Source organism: Mus musculus, chromosome 19, assembly GCF_000001635.26.
Source record: "Mus musculus strain C57BL/6J chromosome 19, GRCm38.p6 C57BL/6J".
NCBI lineage: Eukaryota > Metazoa > Chordata > Mammalia > Rodentia > Muridae > Mus > Mus musculus.
This window is the reverse complement of record NC_000085.6, coordinates 10,716,312-10,739,549: the sequence shown is the minus strand read 5'-3', so window position 1 is coordinate 10,739,549 and position 23,238 is coordinate 10,716,312. Positions and strand designations below refer to the sequence as shown.

General features: G+C 50.5%; 1 protein-coding gene across 2 annotated transcripts; it reads left to right on the top strand.

Annotated features, from left to right (window-relative positions):
- Nucleotides 1-523: 523 nt before the first annotated feature.
- Cd5 (CD5 antigen) lies at nt 524-21,443 on the top strand. Of its 2 annotated transcripts, XM_006526621.2 has the most exons (12): nt 524-755; nt 9,296-9,334; nt 12,945-13,253; nt 13,658-13,720; nt 14,196-14,307; nt 14,425-14,537; nt 16,217-16,507; nt 17,476-17,601; nt 18,231-18,284; nt 19,213-19,332; nt 19,924-20,015; nt 20,955-21,443. In XM_006526621.2, the coding sequence occupies exons 1-11, from the start codon at nt 704-706 to the stop codon at nt 20,010-20,012; spliced, it is 1,368 nt and encodes a 455-aa protein (XP_006526684.1). In that variant the 5' UTR covers nt 524-703; the 3' UTR covers nt 20,013-20,015; nt 20,955-21,443. The 2 variants fall into 2 exon arrangements, with proteins under 2 accessions (XP_006526684.1, NP_031676.3); NM_007650.3 differs by having other exon boundaries at nt 576-755; nt 14,196-14,537; nt 20,955-21,407.
- The last annotated feature ends 1,795 nt before the right edge of the window (nt 21,444-23,238 follow it).

Genomic DNA, 23,238 nt, shown 5'->3' with positions numbered 1-23,238 from the left:
GATTCTTAGGCACAGCAGCTCCCGCTTGTAATTCTAACATTTGTGAGACTGAAGCAGGAGGATTACCACAAACTCCAGGCTTACATGGGCTACCTAGCAAGGTCTTGTTTTGTTTTGTTTCTTTGCTTAGATCCCCATAGGGATTCAACTCAGATTATGGACTTCCAGCCCCGTACACCATCAGGAGTGAGCAGGGCTTGTGTCTTGGTTTTCCTTATTGACCCTGCAATAAGACCTGAAGTTGCTCGCCTGCACAGTCCCCACCCCACTCAGAATCCTGTAGGGAAGGCTCCTGTCTCGGGCCCTTGCCCTTTTACCTCGGGTGAGCTCTCCTGAGAGTAGAACGACCTCTCTCTGGAGTTCCCAGCCTCTCTCTGCCCCACAGTCCCATCCCACAAGGACACCTGGTTCTGCCCAGCCATGAGAATGGCCAGTGGGCACTACCGCAGTTCCAGGCACCTCGTGCAGGAAGCTGACAGAGACTCAGGCCTCCATTCTAATTGGGGCAGGTGGTTTCACAGGGAGGAAGTTGACAGTTCAACTTCAAACAGGGTTGGCAGTGACACAGGCCCACACTGCCTGCTTCCCCTTTCCACCCCTGTTTATGCCCCCTCCCTCCAAGACAGTAAGACACTGAGTCAGACACCTCTCCTGGCTGGCCAGCTGAGCTCACTGAGGCTGAGGCAGCAGAAGGCCATTATCCATGGACTCCCACGAAGTGCTGCTGGCTGCCACATACCTGCTGGGAACGCTGGGTGAGTCTCTGCCGGTACTGGGTACTGCCAGGCTGAATACCTGTGCATACCGGGGTGCAGTAAGAGGATCTCAGTTCTTCCCAGGTCTGACTCTGGGCTCATGTGCAATAGCAGGGAGGCTTAGGGTCACAGAGGTTAGGTCAACTCCCCATTCTCCGCGGGGCTCTGCGCGTGCATTGCCAAGCCTGATCCACTGTCTTTCTCAGCTTTGGGTTAGAAGTCAGTGTGCACTTAGTTTCCAACCTGTGCAGCCACCCTCTCCAGGGTGCCACCTAGAAATGCCTGGCCTTTATTTGGTCACCTCCAGGGAGGCACAAACCTGATATTGAGGATGCTCCGGGCAGAGTAGGCTGCGGCAGAATGGTCCATTTATAAGGATGCGGAAGAACAGAGAGATGCCAAGCTCAAACAGCAGCCCTATGTCAGTTCTAAAGGAGTCCCCAACTCATGAGCCTTGCTCCAAACCTGAGACCCTGCTGGTGGGCCATCAGTGACATCAGGAAAGTAAGCGATTCTTGACTAGCCAGAGGTATGCTGTGGGCGCTAGGCCTGGAGGCCCAAAGAGATCCTCCGGGTCACAGCATGTGCACAGAGCAGAGCAGAGATGTAAACTGACGTGGCGGGGTAAAGGCTGCTGGATGCCAGGTGGGATGGAAAAGAAGAAATGGCTTTCTACTTCACAGAGAAGGGTTGGGGGCTTCAGATACCCACTCTGTACCTACAAGAGCTAGGAGTGAGTGTGAGAATGTGTGACTCTGGATGTGGAGGGGTGCGTTTTGAATGTATGTATCTATGAGAACTGTGTGTGCACTCTCCTGGACACTATATGACCTCTTCACTCATGTTAGCATGACTTGGATGCCCACGTACACACCCCTTGTGCATTGGACAGTAAGAGGTACACCATGCCTGCTTGACAAATCTTGGCTTGCTTCCTGGACCTTACTAGGACATTGATGTGGTCCCTTTGGTCCTGAGAATCTCAGAAGCCAAGCCTTTATCCCCTGCCCCAATCCAGGCCTTCTCTGCAGTCTCAGACCCACACACAAGGAGACAGGACCCACCCATGGTCCCCACTGGGCATGGAGTGAGCTCTTGGCAGGACTGCAGGTACCCCTGTTCCATGGAAGCCAGAGTCCAGAAGAGATGGAATCGAACCATCACCCCAGTAGAGTTATCATTTGGAGGCCTGGGAGCACATGGTCCCTGTATGTTGCTAGAGTCTTATAGGTAGAAAGTAGTTTCTTAGTCGTGGGTAGGTAGGGAACAGCTCGCACTTTTATTTTACTTTTATGGTCCTATGATTGAACCCAGGACCTCACACATGCTACGCAAGCTATGGCTGAGCTACAGCCTGCCACTTTTTACTTTAAAAAAAAAACAAAACTGTTTTTAGACATTTGGGTGTGTGTGTGTGTGTGTGTGTGTGTGTGTGTGTGTGTGTGTGCATACATGCATGTGTACCAAGACTTTATTCCCACCCTACAACCAGCCCTCCCCAGCAGCCTCAAGTGTGCTATGCAGGAATGCCATTGGGTCAGAGGACAATTTGCAAGAGTCAGTTCTCTCCTTCTGCCCTGTGAGTCCAAGAGATAGAAATTGGCACATGAGTCTTGGCAGAGAATGCCTTTACCCACTTAGCCATCCTACAGGGCCCCAGCTTTTTGAAGCATGGTCTCCATAAATGACCAGCTGGCCTGAACTTACTCCATAACCCAGGAGTGTCTTCAACTTGCAATCCTCCTGCCTCAGCCTCTCCGGTAGCTGGAATTACAGGCCTGTGCCACCAGGCCTGATTTTCATGAAATCCTTTTAAATCCTTTTTTTTTTTTTCCTGTTAGCTTCTGAATAGTACAGAAAATATGTGGAGCCATCTTCCCATTTTACAGTGAGTGAAAACTGAGGCCCAGGAGTGGCAAGCGCATGGTGGAACAGGTGGTGAGCAGCATGGAGAGCCTGGCCTACATTTCTGCCCTCACACAGCCCCACCACCTCTGTAGGAGTAATAGGTTCCCAAAGCCATTCTCACACGTCAGAGCATGACCATAGGAGAAGCCTTCATCAGCAGAGACACAAACATCAAGGCATAGGGCTGTGGATACTCTAGGACCTAAGGAATGAAGATCTTTACAACCTGGCTAGGGTTCCCACATTGTCCCCTCTTACAATTTTTCTGAGCCTCAATCATTGAAGTGGGTTGGGGACGTGGCTCAGACACCACAGTAACTCCAAAAACCAATTTGAGTTCCACTCTGGCACTTTTGGCTAGGTGACCCCGGGCGCTGGTTTGGTAATCCTCCCTCTCCTTCACTGTAAGGAGAATAACAGCAAATGGCAAGGAAACGAATTAACTCACAGTAGGCCTAGCCTATATGTGGTGGAGATAGTGCTCAGTGGACACTAGGGTCATCTGGAAGCAAGGCAAGGCAGAATGGGATCTTACCAAGCGCTCGCCACACCATAGATCTTCTCCCCCTTTCTTCTGCCCAGGCTGTTCATCCACCCATTCGCTTATTCACTCTCACTCATTCACTCATTCATTCATCTACAAATCTGTTCTGAGCATGTGCTACTCAGCTCTTTACAGCGGCAGGAGCATCGAGAGCCAAGGCAGACATTTTGGCCCACGGGCCTGCGCCGCTCACAGAGACCCGACAGAGGAAGTATGGAAGCCAGCACCCGAATCCTCACATGTCTGGGGGCCTGAGCACATCACAGGGCCCTACTTGGCATATGGACCTGGATGTGCAGGCACAGGATCATTTGAAGGGACTGCCATTCCCTCTGCCACCCTGAGCCCCAAGTGCTAAGAAGAGCCAGCTAGTGAAAGGAGGGGAGAGGCACTTGGGTAGAGGAGGCCACAGGGTAAAGGCCATAAGGACAAGACAGGCTAGGTATGTGCTAGCTGAGAGCAGGCTGTGAGCTGCTCTCCCAGGATACACAGCTGAGGTTGTCTTTGGCTCTAAGCACAAAGGAAAGGAACCCTGACTGACCCACAGATCCTGGAAGCCATAGGTACTGGCTCTATGCTCATTCAGCATGGCTCCACCAAGGGGGTCAGATGGTCTAAGAATTCAAGGAGAGCTGACAGAGCTAAGAGCGTCAATTCTTTGTGTGTGTGTGTTTGTGTGTATGCATGCATGTGTGTGTGTGTGTGCAGTTAGTGTGCAGCGCAGGGTGGGAGTACCTAATTTGATTTCTTCTTAGTCACCCGGAGTAACAAGAACTTCTCTGGCCCTTGGTTTTCTCATCTATAAAATGGGCTGGGCATGACGGTAATCCCAGAACTAGGTAGTGTGAGATAGAAAAATCATAAGTTCCAGGGTAGCCTGTATTGCACAGTGAGTAACTGATCTCAAAAAATCAACCAAACAAAACAGACTATCAGAAGCCGAGAGCTGTGCTCCAAAGGATAACGGTGGTAGTTTCTGTGGATTCATCCAGACTGAGTGCCTACTATGTGCTGGAGATACACAGAGAACAAAGAGACAAGGTCTCTGCCCTGGTGGATCTGACCCAGCAATCAAGGTGTGAAGGGAACTAGACAAGAGATAAAGACAGTGAGTCTGTGGGTGCTAGAAGGTCACTCGTGGGTTGGTGATAAATAAGGGAGGGCTAGGTGGGGGGCATGCTGTTTCTATACAGGATGGGTCTGACAAAAAAGAGAAAATGTTTATACCTAGGTGTGGGAAGTGAGCTGCATCTGCCACAGTGCCTGGGGGATCCAGCACAGGGGCCTGTTTTGGCTCAGCAGCTCCAAAGGAGGGGGGTGAGAGGGAGCCCACAGAGCCTCCTGAGGGACTGGAGATGCCCTCCTATGAACGGGTAAAATGGCACAGTGCAGAAGGCTTTCCTGAGCCTCTCCAGGACTGAGTCCACAACCAGATAGCTAGCCAGACATGCTCTGGAATCCAGATGTTTTCCAAGTGTGGATGCTTCATTTTAAAGAGCTGTATGCTCCTCACACCCTCGTCTCAGGGGGCAGCACTGTGCTGTAGAAAGGAACACATGCCCACTTCCACAATGACACCTGGGGGACCCAGAGGAACCCCACATGCTCTGTCAGATGGTGGGAATGAGGCACGATGTTGCTTACCTCCAGCTACATCTGTCACCATGACCAAGTCATTATCCCCTCTGAACGTTGGTTCTCCCACCTGAAAGTGGAGGCAAACACGGCCAGTTTCTACAGGCCTGTGCCGGAAAGAACAGGCCGAAGCACCGAGCTTTGCAATGTGTGAAGGTCTGTGCACCTGTAATCGCAACACCTGAGAGATGAAGAAGACCAAAGAGATTCAAGGTCATCCTCTCACATGGTGCCTTCTAGGCTAGCCTGGGCTACATAAAACCCTGTCACAAGAAAGGAAGAAAGGACGGACAGATGGATGAAAAGAAAAAATAAAGGGAGTGAGGAAGAAAAGGGAAAAACAGTTGGGGTTTCTGGAACCTTCCACGTCAGCCAATGGAGAGATGAAGGAAGAAAACCTTCCCGAAGCTGGCAGCCTCCCATGTAAAGTGATGGCTGCAGTTTGAGGAGCTCCGTCAACTGTCAGGGCACCATCGTTTATGGAATAAAGAGGCCACGTGATTGCTAAGAAATCATTACGTGAAATGAATGGGGGGGTCTTTATAGAGCAAGATCTTCATCTGAGGTGTTAGGCAAGAAATAGGCCTTTATGAGAGAGGCTTATAAGTAGGGGGATTACAGTAGCAACTATAGTTGCCAAGGTCCCAGCCCCTGCCTCCGACCCCAGGTACCTACCAGATACTAAATCGGCTTTACTTAGCATGTCCAGGCTGGAAATGACAGGCAGGACCTCTGAGCAGGTCGGAGGCAGAGGACTGAGTTTAGCTTTGCCACCAGCTGCCCTGAGCTAGGTTCTGTCCTGCAGAGCACCTAGGCCTGTGTACAGCGGCAGCCTGGCTACTGGTAAAGGGATTCACAGCATTGGATCATGAACATTTTCAACCATTCCAAAATCCATAAAAATACTTAACATTCCTGGCAAACAGGTCTGGTGCAAAATGGCAACTTGAAGTCATGGGAGGCTATTTATAATTGTGCTGCGTCCCATGCAGGGTGGGAATGCGAGCGTTTCATGTGCCTAAAGCCTGGCAGGGCTCACCGGGAGCCTTGGCTCTGGCAAATGTAGACTGCTGGCTAAGGCCCTGCTGACGGCGACACAGCCCACAGCCAGAGTCCCTGATTTTTAAAACCATCTTAACTTTCATTAGGATTTATTTTAAAAGCAAAATAAAAGGAAGTCTCAAAATAATTGGATTTCTTTCAATGTGCAGATAAGACACTATGGACAGTGGAGCTTCTTTTGTGAAATCTTTGTCTGGGCTTGCTCAGTCCAAGCCATGACTTTTGGGAGCTTGGAGGATGGTGTAGGAAAGGAAACGGCCCTGGAATTCTTAGATGCTATCCCAGCAGCGTGGGGGAGGAAATGGTTAACACTCCCATACCCCATGGTCCTGCAGCTTCCAGGGTCTCCAAGCAGAGTCCTGGGTTGGGAGTTTCAGAAAGTACTGGGCACTGGTGAAATGTGGCTCCAGAGGAGGACAGGGAGATGCTGAGCACAGCCTGTAGGGCCCAGGGCTAGGAGGGAGTTCCTGGGTACCTGTGAGAAGAGACAAAATGAATGAAGGTAGGCGGTGGACAAAGAAAGCCTGACAGTATCCTCAGACAAGCCAAGAGGCAGGATGCCATTAGTCTTCCTCTGCCAGACACTAGGACTCATTAAGAACATGGCTTGGAGATTAGGCATGTTTAGGCCAAGACAAAGGTGAAGGATCATGAAACTGAACTTCATCACTTTACAGACCAGACAGTGGGAACAAGTTGCCAGCATCACACAATAGACTCAGTGCCACATCTACCCATGATATATTTGTCTTATCGTGACTGCTGGAAATACACAGGAACTGATGTCGCACAGAGCGCAGCAGACAGCTTTGCCGCTGGTTGTATGGGCAACATACTCGCATCTCGGTTTCTTCTATCAAAGAACAGTAATATCTATCAAGACAATATTAGAGATTTAAACTAAGAATTCTCACAAGAGTGAAGAATAAAAATGCGGATGACAGTAGTGATGGTGGTGGTGGTCATGGCAGTGGCAGCAGAGATGAGGGCGGCGGTATAGTTGGATTTCTATCAATGTGCAGATAAGACACTAGAGCTATGGACATGAGGGTGGTGGTGGGCAAGCATGGTGGCAAGAGAGAGAGAGAGAGAAATGTTTATACCTAGGTGTGAGAAGTGAGCTGAATCTGCCACTGAGTGCCTGGGGGATCCAGCAAAGGGGCCTTTGGCTCAGCAGCTACAAAGGAGGAGGGAGAGAGGAAGCCCACAGAGCCTCATGGAGGACTGAAGCTGCCCTCCTATGAACGAGGCAGTGACCGAGGTGATGTGAGAACAATGACCATGGTGATGGTGGACGTGGCAACAGGGACAACGGTGGTGTGATGACTGTGGGGCTGAGGATGGTGGTGGTGGGAGCAGGAACGATGGTGGTGGTGGTGACGGTGATGATGGTACTGAGGATAATGGCAGCAGTGATGATGGTCATGCTGACACAGATGAAGGTAGTAGTAGTGAGAATAATGGTGATAGCATCAACGGTGATGATAGTGGTAGTTACGGCAGTGATGGTTATAGTGACAGTGATGGAGAGAAAGGAAATACGGTTCATCTGAGGACCAAACAGGATGAGCCACACCCTGGAATGCACAGGCATCTCTCTCAACAGATCACCTTCCTTTGTAATGTATTATTATTGGTGTGTGTGTGTGTGTGTGTGTGTGTGTGTGTGTGTGTGTGTGTGTGTGTGTGAAAGAATTCAGAAGACAACGTTTGGGAATCAGTTCTCTCCTCCCACCGTATGGAGGCAACGTCTCTCGTTTCTGCTGCTGCACTGTGAACTCCAGGCAAGCTGGACCCTGAGCTTCTGAGCAAATCTCTCTGCCACTCTTGCATTGGGCATGCTGGCATTGCAGATGAGCACACGGCATCTGACTTGATAATGTAGGTTCTGGGGTGGAACTCAATCAAGTCTTTGGGCTTGCATGGCGAACACATTTCTCTTACTTTCCTCTTTAGAATGGCAGTTTGTGTTCATTGTTCAGTCTTTCCTAAGAAAATTCTCTGAGCAGGCACAATACTGTTCTGTGTGGTGTCTACACATGGGGTCTGGGATCATCAAACCCAGTCTCTCCTTCCTTCCTTCCTTCCTTCCTTCCTTCCTTCCTTCCTTCCTTCCTTCCTTCCTCCCTCCCTCCCTCCCTCCCTCCCTCCCTTCCTTTCTTCCTTCCTTCCTTCCTTCTTTCCTCCTCTCTTCCTTCCTTTGTCTGTCTGTCTATTTTTTTTAAGACAGGGTTTCTCTGTGTAGCCCTGGTTGTCCTGGAACTCACTCTGTAGACCAGGTTGGCCTTGAACTCAGAAATCTGCCTGCCTCTGCCTCCCAAGTGCTGGGATTAAAGGCGTGCGCCACCACTGCCCGGCACTGTCTGTCTTTTTAAACTAACATGATGACCTTGACCCCTGATTCTTCTGCCTCCACTGCCCCAGAACTAGGATTGTAAGAATGCGCCAACTCATCCGGCTTATGTGGTACTGGGGACAGAACTTGGGACCTTGTGGATGTGAAGCAAGCATTCTGCCAACTGAGCTACATTCCTAAGCCCTGACATTGCTATTTTTTAAAAACAAAAGTGTGCTTCTACGTGTATGGCACACCATAGCATGTGTGTGTGGGATCAGAGAACAACTCTTTCCGCCATATGGGACCCAAGGATTGAAGTCAGGTCACTAGCCTTGGCACAAGTACCTGTCCTTAATGAATTCTCACTTTACTTTTGAGAGCCCTTACTTTACTTTTGAGACAGTACTTCTCACCAGCCTGGAGCTTGCCTTGTAGGCCAAGCTGGCTTGCCAGGGTCCCCAGGAATCTGCCTATCTCTCCCTACCAGAATTAGGATTAGGGATACAGCACATGCACAATGTCTGATATTTACACATGAGCTGTGGGGCAGAACGAACATCCTCATGCTTGCAAGACAAACACGTTCCTGACTGAGCCAGCCACTCATTGGCACTGCCCCTCCAAACAGTTCACACCCTCCCCGTGCCAGTGTGATTCACTGTCCTTTATTCTGCTCCATTTTCGTCTTAACAAGAATGCTTGCATTGCTATACAGGGACAGACAGAGTGAGGAGTCCCTGTGGGCAATGAAGCTAGTGTATATCTTGATTGCAATGGAGGTCATGCATGTGGTGTGTGTTAACATTCACAGAATCGTGCACTAAAGAAAAATCAATTCCAATTGTGTATCCATTGAGAAAACAAATTTTAAAGAGAGAGTGAATTGACAGCTGCGGCCCACTAAATTGATTTCATAACCACGTTGGGTCCTAAGCTACAGCATGAAAATCCCTGCCCTGAATCTCCGTGACAGACAGTGGGGTGGGGAGGCAGTCGGGCAGGGGAGCGGGAAAAGGAGCGTCCCATTCTGATCTACTTCTCCCTTTTCCACAGCGGCTTTCTGCCTCGGACAGTCTGGAAGGGGTGGCCTAGGTAAGAAAGAACAGGATCAAGGAAGGCTTCGTAGGCTACATGAGGATTTGCTAAAAACCTGCCTCCTCCGTCAATGTGAACTCCGCCTCTTGCAAACACACATCAGCCATGCCAGTGCATGTATAGGCAGCACCCTTCATAATCACTACACGAGTGCTAGCTAGCATGCCCCCCACCCTACTCTGTGGGCAGGAAACAGACCCACCCACAAATGCACCTCACGAAGCCTTGTTTCCTCTCTGGTCCTCCGTCATGGACACTTGCAGATAGGCCGTGAGAAAGGTTGTGTCAGATTGCAAAGAGCAGAGCGTCTATACCTCAATCTTAGAAGCCACCATTTCTCAAGCGGTTGGGCCACACAGCATCTCCTACTGGACACTAACAATGTACACTGGCTTAGTGAAGGCTCCGAGACTCCCGCAGTACAGAAGCCTGTTGATTTAGTTCTCCATGCCGGGGGTGACTCCCAGGGCCTTTTGCGTGCTGGACAGGTACTCTACTATTGAGCTACATTCCCAGACCTAAACATCATTTAAGTTGACCGTCTCCACATTCATTGTCCCATCTCCACTTTAACCTGGATAACACTGTGCTGAATTTATCTGAAGAGAGATGAGAGCCTTGTAAAACCACCATATAGCATCAGGGGCGTTAATAGGCCCCGGGTCAGACCGTGGGCCCTTAGATGACATCCCAGCCTCAGGTTCTAGTAAGTCACTTCCTGCCTGAGCCTCACCTGCCCACCTACAGAAGAGAAGAAAATATCTTTCTCTGGAGGACTCCATGAGGTGCTTACCAAGCCAGGAGCACATGAAGTATCTACAGTGATTAGATGTGAAACCGGTCCTCTCCATCCAGCTAGCTGGTGACCTTGGTCAGCCACAGCCCTGCTCTCTGTGCTTCACACATCCCCAAGAGCAGGAAGGAAAAGAAAGGCAGCCTGGCCAGTGGCTCTAAGCCAAAGACAAGTCCGAGAAGCCTTTTCGTTTTTAAATGTGTTGCTTGAGTGAGCAATAAATCTGCTCAGCTCAAAGTTTCCTATGACAAGATCAGCTGCTAAATTCACTCCTGTCTCTGCTCCTCACCTGTCCTTCCTGCCTCTCACCCAACACCCCAGGTAATGACTGTGTTATATATCCTCCCAGAATCTCTTTGTGTACATACACACACACACACACAAAGAGAGAGACAGAGACAGAGATAGAGAGATAGAATGAGACAGAGAGAGACGAACTGATGGACAGCCAGAGTCAGAGAGACACAGGGACAGAGACACAAAGACGCAGAGATATACAGAAAAACAGAAAGAGAGGGAACACACTATCTGTGGCTTCAAATAAGTGAAGAACAAAAATGAGGCAGGATCAAAAATGAGATGGCTCAGTGTGTAGAATGCTAGCCTTGCAAGCAAGAGGACGTGAATGTGGTTCCAGAACGCAAAAAGAAAACCCAGACACCATGGGCATAAAGGCAGGCAGGCCCCTGGGACTCACTAGTCAGCTTCAGACCACTAGAAAACACTGCCTCAAAAATATAGACGGTGCCTGAGGAACAACACACACAAACTACATGAACAGTCAGGCTTGGACTCATACAACTGCCTTTCGTGTCAATGTTACCCCAACAGTACAGAAACACAATCATTTACACAGTTTTGCAATGTATTAGAATTCTAAATACCTTAGAGATGACAGCATACAGAGGATGTATGTAGGTCAGGTGCAGACACTTTGCCATCTTGTTTGTTGTTGCAGTGTTGGGGATGGAACTCACGGCCCCGAGTATGTAAAACCAAGCTCTACTACTGAGCTACATATATCTCCAGCCCCTTCCCACTTGGGAGCAGGGGGTGGTTAGCTTGCTTGCTTGTTTGTTTGACAGCTGCGTGGTCCACACTGGCCTCAAACTCACCAAGTTTTACCTCGGTGCTGAGATGACAGGCATGTGCCACCTTGCCTGGTCCTAGACCATTTATGTGAGGAACCTAAGCATCTGTGAGTTCTAGTAACCACAAGAGGTCCTAGAAGCATTTCCTATGGGTCCCAAGGGGGCATTTCTATATATAATACAGTCTTTCCCCCCATCATCAAGCTTCATAAACTCACAAAACCAGGAGCCTGCCTTATAACCTAGAAATTTCTCTTTAAGGTGTTTACTCAAGAGAAATGGAAATAGGAGCCTACGTGCCAGCCTGCACATGTAAATTTATAATCATTTTGATACATGGCCGGCAAACCCCCAAAACAACCCACATGATGATGCATAGAAAAGAAATGGAGAAAATTCACACAATGAAATGTTATTCCACAGAAATTAAAAAAAAAAAAAAGACACAAACTACTGATCTACCAAGGAACACACATAAACCACAAATATACACAGAGGGCAAGAGGCCACAGCAAATGGCCATCTGTGATTTAATTCAATCATGTGACCATGTACAAGAGCAGGAACTAGTCCTTCATGGTAGAGGGCAGGGCAGTCCTTCCCTGAGGCTGGAGCCAGGGAAATGAACTGGCCATTGAGGAGCGAGCACGATGTGTCTAGATGACAGACAGGCTCTGTATCGAGATCACACACTAGCCATGAGCTTGTGCATGCTCATCAGCTTCCACAGAACCCTGACAATGAGTGTATCTTACCGTATGAGAGGCGTGCCTCCGTACCGTTTTCAATGTTTTGTTTCATTGAGACAGGGTCTTCTGTACCCCAGGCTGTCCTCACACTCACTGTGATGCTGAGGATGGCCTTGAACTAGTTCTCCTTCCTCCACTGCCAAGTCCTGGGACTGCAGACATGAACACCACACCCAGCTAATACAGGTGATTTAAGACAAAGAGGTCCTGGGAGAAAGAGCCAGGGAGAAGGCACAGTCCAGTAAAGAGCTGGTGCACGAGGACCCGAGTTCAATTCTCAGAGCCCACATTAAAAAAAAAAAAAAGACCTAGTGGCAGCAGTGGTGCACACCCTTAATCCTATCGCTCAAGAGGCAGAGACAGGCAGATCTCTGTGAGTTCAAGGCCAGTCTGATCTACAGAGTGAATTTCTGGACAACGAGGACTACCCAGAGAGACCCTGTCTTGAAAAACAAAACAAAAAGGCAGGACACGATGGCGCACTTGTAATCCTATGCTGGATAGGAATAGATGTGCAGAGCTTCCTGCCCAGCAGGCCTAACTGAATTGGTATGTCCAAGTCCTAGTGAAAGACCATGTCTCTAAAAAGAAGATGGACATCGAGCTCCTGAGGAATGACACTCAAAACTGACCTCTGACACACATGTGCACACATGCACACACATCTGCATGTATACACAGAGACACCAGATAGATATCAGGCCTCAGGCCTATTGAGACAGAACTTCCAAGGTTGGGGGGGGGGGGATTTTGTTGGACAGAAGGCGCAGGACATCTTGTCCACAGTCCCATGGTTCCCTCTAACTCAAAAACCTGAGCATACACAGCATAGGGCCAACACAGCGACCTGCCTGAGTTCCTAGGAAGCTCCAACCATGCCCTAAAGGGGGAGGGAGGGAAGGTCAGGAGGGGAAGTGAGAGCTGAGCTCCCCCTCCATCACCTGATGCCTCCCACCACCTCTTTTGATGCTCAGATATCCAGGTGATGCTAAGTGGCTCCAATTCCAAGTGTCAGGGTCAAGTGGAGATCCAGATGGAAAACAAGTGGAAAACAGTGTGCAGTTCCAGTTGGAGGCTGAGCCAGGACCATTCGAAAAATGCCCAGCAGGCCTCTGCAGTGTGCAAACAGCTGAGATGTGGTGACCCCTTGGCCCTTGGTCCTTTCCCTTCATTGAACAGACCCCAGAACCAGGTCTTCTGCCAAGGATCTCCGTGGTCTATATCCAACTGCAACAACACAAGTTCACAAGACCAGTGCCTTCCGCTGAGCCTGATCTGCCTAGGTGGGTGATAATGTGTGACACACTGGGCTGAGACCTGGGAGGGTAAGTGGGTAGAAAGGGGCTTCACAGTTACAGAGCCCTGACCACAGACAGGTAAGAGAACTGGCTGGCAGGAATAAGCCAAAGGCTTATTTCAATCTTGGCTCCATCCATCTGCCAAGATTGAAGACCTGGTTCTGCCAAATGCCAACTTTGCTGTTCTTTGAGCCTCCATTTTCCTGTCTATGATGTGTGGCACTGCCACCTCCTAGGGAGTTGAGAAGCAGAATGGGAATGGAGGTCAAGTCAGCTTACTGACAAGGGACATTAAGGTCATGAGCCCTGTGTCTTCACACTGCCACCAGCTCCCCTCCTCCTTCCCTTTGCTCCCCACTTCCCACCCTTGTCTGTGTGTTTCACTGCAGAGCCCCAGAGAACGACACCTCCACCCACAACCACCCCACCCACCACCGTGCCGGAGCCCACAGGTAAGAGGGTGCTCGGGCCTTGTGGGAAAGGCAGAGGATGGACTGGTGCAGACAATAAAGCCCAAGGACCAGGAATGACAAAGCCTCTGCGCTCTTGAACTCTCAGGATCTGCAGTTATCTGTGCAGATGAGGCCCGTCAGTATTCTTTAACCAAGGGAGGAAGACTCATGAGATCTTACCCCTCCTTGAGAAAATATAAACAGTTCATGGTTGTGGGGGCAGAGAGACATTTTGTTCAATGCTGTAGTCATTGGTAAGGTGCCCATGTTCCTGTAAATAGCCCAAATTAGATTCATTGAATCACCAAAACAAATAAAAACTAAGAGGCCCAGTTACATCTGAATTTCAGTGAAAAGGTTCAGGTGTGTCCTATGTAATGTCTGGGACCCTCACCTCTCAAGCAGTCATCTGTTGGGGTTCAGCAACAAGGCATTCTGAAAGGTATCACACTCAGCCATGCCTTTCTCTCTCCAGCTCCTCCCAGATTGCAGCTGGTGCCAGGACACGAAGGCCTGAGGTGCACAGGTGTGGTGGAATTCTACAATGGCAGCTGGGGTGGCACCATCCTCTACAAGGCCAAGGACAGGCCCCTGGGCCTGGGGAACCTCATCTGTAAGTCTCTGCAGTGTGGCTCTTTCTTGACACATCTGTCCGGGACAGAGGCAGCAGGGACACCAGCTCCTGCAGAGCTGAGGGACCCCAGGCCCTTGCCAATTCGATGGGAGGCCCCGAACGGGAGCTGTGTCTCACTACAGCAGTGCTTCCAGAAAACAACGGCCCAGGAGGGCGGCCAGGCGCTCACCGTCATCTGCTCTGGTAAGCTGGACTCTGACCACGCTTCATCAGGCTATCTGTTGCCTTTGAGTAAGGACATGGGATCCCCTGATCTGACATTCAAGCTTTATGAGAAGCCTGATGGAGGTGAAAGAGGAGTGGAGGCCTGGAGCGATGGCCTCTAAACAATAGAACAAGTTAGATGAGGTGGTGACTCAGGCAACAGAGCAACTCCTGCCTAGCCCAACGGAGCTACCATCTGGAAAAACAGAGTCAGCTGGGATCCCAGCAGGAAGACGCTAAAGGGAAAGTGAGGCCTGAGGAAAGGCTGAGGGCACTTGGAGGGGTGGCCTTTGCCAATGGGGACTTTCTGAATCTTCAGAAAGGAGGCTAAGGGGATGGTAAGATTTGAGAAATCCCTAAGGCCTGGCTCAGAGCAAAGCTCTAGAGGCAGCCCCTAAAAGGCTGCTTTGTCTGGGTTGTGAGCTACAAGAGGCCAGCAGTGCCGGTGCACTTGAAATGGAGACAGAGGGAACGCTAAACACATGGGACCGTATGGGGGCCCAGACTGAAGAAACCACAGTTCAAGGCAAGGCAGAATAACCACCAAGCCTGGGAAGGAGTGGGTCCAAGTTGCTGGAGGTGCCCCTGATGCATTCCAGGTTCTGTTGCCAATAGACTACTGCATGCTGGGCATCCTTCAGTTTTCATCCCCCACCTTGGGGGTGGGAACTAGTATTACCCTCTTTAATGGGGAAGCCAGGGCTCAAAGAAGCTTCACTTCCTCCCAGTACCACAGAGCACTAGGTGAGATCTGCCCTCAAGCAGTGTCAATCCAGAGCCTATTTTCCAAAACTGGACTGCTCAAGGTGTGGTCCAAGACAGGTAGTATTAGTGTCACCTGAAACAGTTTCACCCCTCCCCACACCCCTAAGGAGAGCCACTCTCAGCAGGTCCCCAGAATTCCTACGCAAATATAGAATGAATGGCTCAGAAGTATAAGGTCCACGAGCAGGGCAGCCTACTCCACTGGAGACCTGATAAAAATTGGTCTTCCAGGCAGTAGAAGTCCCAAGGTTCTCTGGGCCAGATGAGAGGCTCTCGGCTGCCTCCAGCCCCACCCACTCCTCAAGCTCTCATGCAGGCTACAACCTGCAAAGCCATGCCTGGGGTCTTGCTTTGAAGTTTCTTCTAAATAGAAGAGTCACCGGGGCTTTGAAGGTGGGTGTTGCCATGGAAACTAGCCAAAGCTGGTAAGCTCACTATTGACTTTCAACCAAGCATAGTAGCTTCTGCCTCAGATTCCCAAGCCCCACCCTGATTAGCAGACTGAATTCCTCTCTAGATACCTGGCATCATGGCCAAAAGCCTATAATCCACAGGGTTAGGGGCTGGGGCGGCGGAATTCCTGGGTTCTGTCCCACCAGTGAAGCACACCAGCTCTTTCCAGTCCCCAGGCCTTAGTTTCCTCTTCTAAAAAGCCCTCCCTCATCCTAAGCAAGAGAGTAAAAAGGCATGGCATGGCCACGCTGCCTGCTCCTTTGCCACTGTTGTCTTGAGATAGCTGCCAAGCTCCTTTGCCACTGTTTTCTTGAAATAGCTGCCACCAGCCACCCAGAGGCCCCAGGGACAAGACAGAGCTTGGTCGGAGAAGTGCTAGAGAGGATGTGCCGTGCTCGACATTGCCAAGCCCCCACCTCACCAGCCCTTCCTTTCTGCAGATTTCCAGCCCAAGGTTCAGAGCCGCCTGGTCGGGGGCAGCAGTGTGTGTGAGGGCATCGCTGAAGTGCGCCAGAGATCACAGTGGGAGGCCCTGTGTGACAGTTCTGCAGCCAGGGGCCGGGGACGGTGGGAAGAGCTATGTCGGGAGCAGCAGTGTGGCGACCTCATCTCCTTCCACACGGTGGATGCTGACAAAACCTCCCCCGGGTTCCTCTGTGCCCAGGAGAAGCTGTCTCAGTGTTACCATCTCCAGAAAAAAAAACACTGCAACAAGAGGGTATTCGTCACATGTGAGTTGACTGCAGAGGGCAGTGAAAGACTTTTCCTCTGGAACCTAGTCAGTGAACATAGCTCTAAAGAGCAGATCTGGAAGGCAGAAAAGGCTTCTGGGAAAAGGAGAGTAAATGGGATTCTGGGAGCAAAAATCAGCAATGATGAGTAGAGCAGGCAAGGCTCACGTGGACCTCTGTCAAGCTACTGAGACATGCCAGGACTCTCCCTTCCCTTCTATCTCCTGCTTTCCCGAGATGCAAGCTAGAAAATTAGGGAGGGGTGGGTGAAACATACTTAATATTTGAATGGTAACTGAATAATATCTAAGAGAAATTGGTACATGGATGGGTGACATGAATGGAGGGTGGATGGATAGGGACATGGAATGGAGGTAGATGGGTGGATGGATAGATGGGTGAATATACAATGGTTGTATAAACAGATGGATAAACAGTGGATGGATGGATGGATGGATGGATGGATGGATGGATGTCTGTATAAACAGATGAATCAATGGGACAGTAGATGAATGGATAGATTAATGGTAGATACATAAGCAGATAGATGGGTAATAGATACATGACTGAAGGGAAGGAGGGATGAATAGATGGATGAATAGATGACAGATAGGTGGTTGAACTAATGGATGACTGGCTGGTTCTTGATATGTGGTCATGTATGGTCATCTTCCTGATGGTAGGTAATGGAAGGCTGATTAATCTAAGTATGAAGATAAAAAGTTAACAGCTGATAACAAGAGTGGCAAATGGTAGTTGGATGGTCACTGAAGGTGATAAACTGTAGACGACTGAATAGATAGCAAAGACTCCTAGAGATGGCTAGAGAGTCAGCCAAATAGACAGCTCTGCTTTGAACACACTGGTGGGTTGATAGGAAGTGCCAAGGTACTAGGGCAATTGAAGCAGTCACTCCCTCTGAGTTGCTCCCCAGGGCTGGATCTGATTTAAGACTCCCCCCTATCCAGGCCAAGACCCAAACCCAGCGGGCCTGGCCCCAGGCACTGTGGCAAGCATCATCCTGACCCTTGTACTCCTGGTGGTGCTGCTGGCCATGTGTGGTCCTCTGGTCTACAAGAAGCTGGTGAAGAAATGTAGGTACCAAACCCCAAGCCTTCCTCCCTCACCACCCATGCCTATCCCCTGCTGCCCACTAGCCTTTTCCTGTCTAAAGTATTAGAAAGTCAGGATAGATTGTACCTTCTGATTTGCCCTTGTCTGGACTTGGCAAAAACCAACTGCAGTTGATGAAAGCCATGGCCACATGACATTAGCACAGCCTCTGATGTCACAAGATGTAGGCCAAGACCAGCTCCACAGCTACCAATGACCACTGAGTGTGCTGCTGCCTCCACCAGAGCCTCAGTCTCCCTGTTTACTGAAAGCGGCATACCTTATGAATAAGGCTTACCTCCTGGCCTTGCAAAATTTAGAGAAATTACCCAGAGGCAAGGAAGGAAGATAAAGAAAAACAGAGGCAGTAGTGTTGGGTCCCCAGTGCCCTCTGAGGTTATCCATTCTGGTTCTAAATAAACCCTTGGTCATTTTTATGGGGACCCAATGGCTTCAATCTCTTTCCCTAGTCAGTTAGGAAATGAGGTGGAAGGCCTGGAGTGGTAGACCCCATCAGTCCTGCCTCCAGGGCATCTGCGTCTTCCCTCCCCCAGCCCCCCACACCCCTTCACTACCATCTGGCCTCATGAGCTTCCTGTCTGTTGCCCAGTTCGTCAGAAAAAGCAGCGTCAGTGGATTGGCCCCACAGGAGTGAACCAGAACAGTAAGTGTTCCCAGGAGCGGGTGTCCCTCAGCCCCAGGACTCAGGCCAACAGAGCAGAGTCAAGGTGTCTGCTGAGCCAGCAACCCAGCAGCTGCTAGTGGCCTCTGGTCTCCACCACATTTCACTAAGGTGTGACTGAGGTCAATGTATGTCCCCACACCAAAGACGAGTGAGGCTTCTTTTAGGGGTAAGTGGTTCTGTGTAATTGGCCTCTTGAGCCTCAGACACCGCAGTCTCTTGCCTTGTGGCCAACTTAAGCAGAGATTCTCCCGCCCCCCTCCCCCCCATCCCTTCCTTCCATGGTCAAACAGTGCTAAGCAAAGCCACGCACAGTTGTCTAGTTCAGGACTTACCAGAGCCTTTTTTGTGGCTCCTCTTCAAAGTAGGAAGGCATGACAAAGGACTGGCCAAGCTAGTTTTAGCACCGAACAGCTTCAGAGGGTGTTTTAGAATCCACTGACCCTGCCACCCTCCCCCTCCCTAGCCTTCACTCCCCTGGGCACAGTCAGAGCTACCCTAATGGGGGGGAGCACGCACTTGGTTCCCCTCCCCTTTCCATGTGCAGGCCCAAATCTTTCTAGGAGGTTCTCAGTTTTATTCGGTTTTAAAGACTACAAAAGGCCTCAGCCCCTGATGAGTAGGACAATCTCCCTAGCACCAGTGCTCCAGCTGCCTGCTAGGTAAAAGCCTGACAGCTGAGGGGCACCTGGAGGCCTCCCTCCCTGGCTAATCAGATTGCTGTGCGAGCCTGCGGCTGACTCTGGGCCCCCCGAATCCCCCCTGCCCTGCCCCCGGAGAGAAAGGAAGGGGAAGCGTACCACCCCTTTCCCATGACCTAATGGGAACAGGAAGCTAAGCAATGGGACCTTGCTTGGGAAGGACAGCACGCTGATTCTGACAATGTCACCGGCCTCCTGTGTCTGCTCAGTGTCTTTCCATCGAAGCCACACAGCAACTGTGCGGTCCCAAGTTGAGAACCCAACAGCCTCTCATGTGGACAATGAATACAGCCAGCCTCCCAGGAACTCTCACCTGTCTGCTTATCCAGGTGAGGGGGGGGGGGGCTGTTGGGCAGCCGGCCTGGTGGGAGAGAGGGCACATGCGGTGTGGAAGTGCTGACCTTGAAGTTTTTGTGCTTTTCCAAAGAGGGAAAGGGAGGCTCCAGGGGGTGGAGGATGAGACTGCCTACTTGACAGCTGGTCCCAGCAGGGTGGTGGCAGGGATGCAGCCTTCACAGGTCTCTGCTGTCCCTTTGGAGACCTTGAAACCCTCATCTAGAGAGAAGAATGCAGTTGGATGGATGCCATTAACCCCAGCCTTGCTGTGACCTAATGGGCCTGTTTGCCTGCGGGCCCTGAGGGGCTAGAAGATAAATGAGCCCCTCAGATCTCTCTGAGCCAGGACGGAGCCATTAAGTGGTCCACAGGAGCCTCCAATACTTGGCTCCTCACAGGCACTCACAATTAAGTCCCAGGGGGCCTGAAGTTCAGCATCATTAGTGAACACTTGGCCAGTCTGATCAAAACTGATACAGGCCTGTCACCATCTCAGAAAACCTCTGTGATCTTGCTACCCACTCATCTCCTGGGGTTTTGTGCAGCCTCCAGGACCTCTTTAATAGGTAATCCTTTCTCTCTAGCTCTGGAAGGAGCCCTACACCGATCTTCTACACAACCTGACAACTCCTCTGACAGTGACTATGACCTGCAAGTGGCTCAGAGACTGTAAAAGGTGAGCCCACCCCTGCCTGGTGCTTGACACCCAGGGAACCAGCACCTCCACTGTCCATAATGGACAGAGGCCCCTAGAATATTCTTCACATAACAGGGGTGGGGGGGAGTGAACCAGTCTGCCATCCCAACACCTAGGAAGAGTCATAAGTTTAAGGTGAATCTAGTCCACATAGCTAGTTCCAGGCCAGCCAGAGATACATAGCAAGCCTGTCTCAAAAGAAAAGAAAAATACAGAGATAGATATATAGATATATACATATACACACACACACACACCCCATCAACAACAACAAACAACAATTTACATAATGGAGCCACCTGAGCGAATGGTGGAAGAATCACTGATCTTAAAGCCATCCTGTGAAATTCCATCATGAAAAGCCACTGAAAATATTTAAAGAGCTGGGGAGACAGCTGTCAGCAAAGCAGCGGCTTACAAGCAGGCAGGCCTGAGTGTGAAACTCTAAACCCATATTTAAAACAAACAAACAAACAAACAAACAAAGCTAGGTATCATGGCATACACTTTATAATCCCAGCCATGGTGTGGTGGGAGACAGAGACAGACCCTAGCATTTGCTAGCTTAGTCTATGTGGCCAAGTTTCAGGCCAATGGCAGATCCTGCCTCCAACAGAAAGTAGAAGAGGCTTCCAAAATACCTAAGGCTGTCTGTCCTCTAAGCTCCACATGCAAGTGCACACGTATGTTCTCTCTCTCTCTCTCTCTCTCTCTCTCTCTCTCTCTCTCTCTCTCTCTCACACACACACACACACACACACACACACACACACACACACAAACACACACAAGGGTTCATGAGAAATCACAGCCTTCAGATCCACTATGCCTCGAGCAAGGAGAACTCCCTAGCACCACTGAGCAGCTTTCCCAAACAGAGCCCAAAGCCCATGTCCAGCCTTGGGTTTCCCTCCACAGCGCCAGTGTCTACGCTTGGACATTTGTCCTTTGTACCTCACTTGAGGTCATCAATGAAGGCCAAGAGCATCCCCTCCATCCTGAGGAAGCCTTTACCACTTTGAGTGCTGCCCACTTCCACTTCAGCCAGAACCTGGACAGAAGCCAAGGTCCTCTGGACAAGATCGCGGGCCCTGCAGTGGCAGGCCAGCTCCCATATCCCCTATGGCCACGGCAGCCTGACTGCTTCCTGCAAGAGCCAACACTCAGCAGACAGAGCCTACGAGCAACCAATCCTTGCAGAGACTCCAGTATCCAGGAGTCCCAATCCTCTAGGAGCCACTGTGACCAGTGGGGTTGGCTTTCTCCTTGGACTCTGACGCCATTGAACAAATGAGGAGGCGATACACCCAAGTGGGGTACTTACAAGGACTTATTTCTCAAGTGTATTTTTAATATATTCTTTGTAAATAATGTTTTTTTCTATGTTTCAAGAACATGAGCACTCCAGGCTGCTGTGCCCAGGGACCCACCCTCCAGACTTTCTAACGGGACCATAGCTCACCTGCGCCAAGGAGAGGCCCATTTTCCCTGCCTTCCACACTCCTCATCCAAAGACACCTTCTCCTCCAGAGCTCGGGGCCCGCTGGCCAGCAAGGGCACTGGTACCCTGTCCCCACCAGACCCCAGCAAGGGCACTAGTACCTTGTCCCCTCCAGACCCCAGCAAGGGCACTGGTACCCTGTCCCCACCAGACCCCAGCAAGGGCACTGGTACCCTGTCCCCACCAGACCCCAGCAAGGGCACTGGTACCCTGTCCCCACCAGAGCCCAGCAAGGGCACTGGTACCCTGTCCCCTCCAGAGCCCAGCAAGGGCACTGGTACCCTGTCCCCACCAGACCCCAGCAAGGGCACTGGTACCCTGTCCCCTCCAGAGCCCAGCAAGGGCACTGGTACCCTGTCCCCACCAGAGCCCAGCAAGGGCACTGGTACCCTGTCCCCACCAGAGCCCAGCAAGGGCACTGGTACCCTGTCCCCACCAGAGCCCAGCAAGGGCACTGGTACCCTGTCCCTACCAGAGCCCAGCATAAAGGGACATCCAGGCAATTCTCACCCACCAGGCTTCTTACTCCTTACAATAGTTAGAAATCCCCCACATAGTCAGTCAGCTAACCCTCAAGTCAAGGAGCGGTAGAATGGAGATGGGTATGGTCCTAGAGTCTAAATAATTCCCTTCAATTAAAACAGTCTCCTCTACCATTCAGATATCCTTGATGATGGGCTAGGGGAAGACACCCCTACCCCCGGAGTGCCCACCCATACCCTACCCTACCCCTGCTCCCCAGTCTAACCCAGGGATAGGTTGTACCTTGGCCATGAAGCCTTCAGGCACAGTTTTCAGTGATCCACATACAGCAGCCAACTCTGGGAAAGCAAAAGTCACTCTCCCATATTGGGGGGCAGGGGGGAGAGACAGAGAATCGGGGAGCTAGGCTCACCATCACTCTAGAAATCTGCCTAGTATTCTGCCCTTCCTACAACACCCTCTGCCCACCCAAGCCCCACTTCTATTAATTTCTAGTTATATGTATATGATGTGTCTTTGTGATTGGATGTGCAGGGTCAGACCCCTAAAGCTGGACTGTCACCTGATAAGGGTGCTGAGAACTGAACTATGGTCATCTGCAAGAGCAGTATTCACTCATAATTACTAAGTCATCTCTCCAGCCCTAGGTCTCCATCCTAACAGCCCAGCTCACATATCAGCTACTAATCACAGTAGAACTCAGAAACAGGAACTATCACATGCCTGCTCATACCTAAGGGAGTGAAGGAGCCCCATGACAGGGAGCTAAGAGGTTGCTACTAGAAAGCAGAATCCAAGGCAGCCACTGCCTCCCATGGTGTCTTTCTTGTAAAGCTCTTTATGTCTACCAGCGATCTCAAAGCTTCCAGAGCCTATTTAACAGAAAAATACACCAAAAAGCTTAGCAGAAAAGGAATCTTTAAAAAACTGTTTGTGGGGCTAGAGAGATAATTCAGTCAGCAAAATGCTTGCACTGTAGTCATGAGGACCTGAGTTCAGATCCCCGGCACCCACATAAGAAGCTGGGCATAGCAGCAGGCACCTAAAATCCCAGCACCGGGGAGGCAGAAACAGGCCGAGCCCTGGAGCTCCCGGGCCGGCTGGCCTACCTCAATCAGTGAGCTCAGCTTCAGTGAGAGACCCTACCTGTCTAGGCCGAGAAGGACTGAGGAAGACCTCCATATAGGAATACACGTAAAACTCTCAAGCTATGTGGGC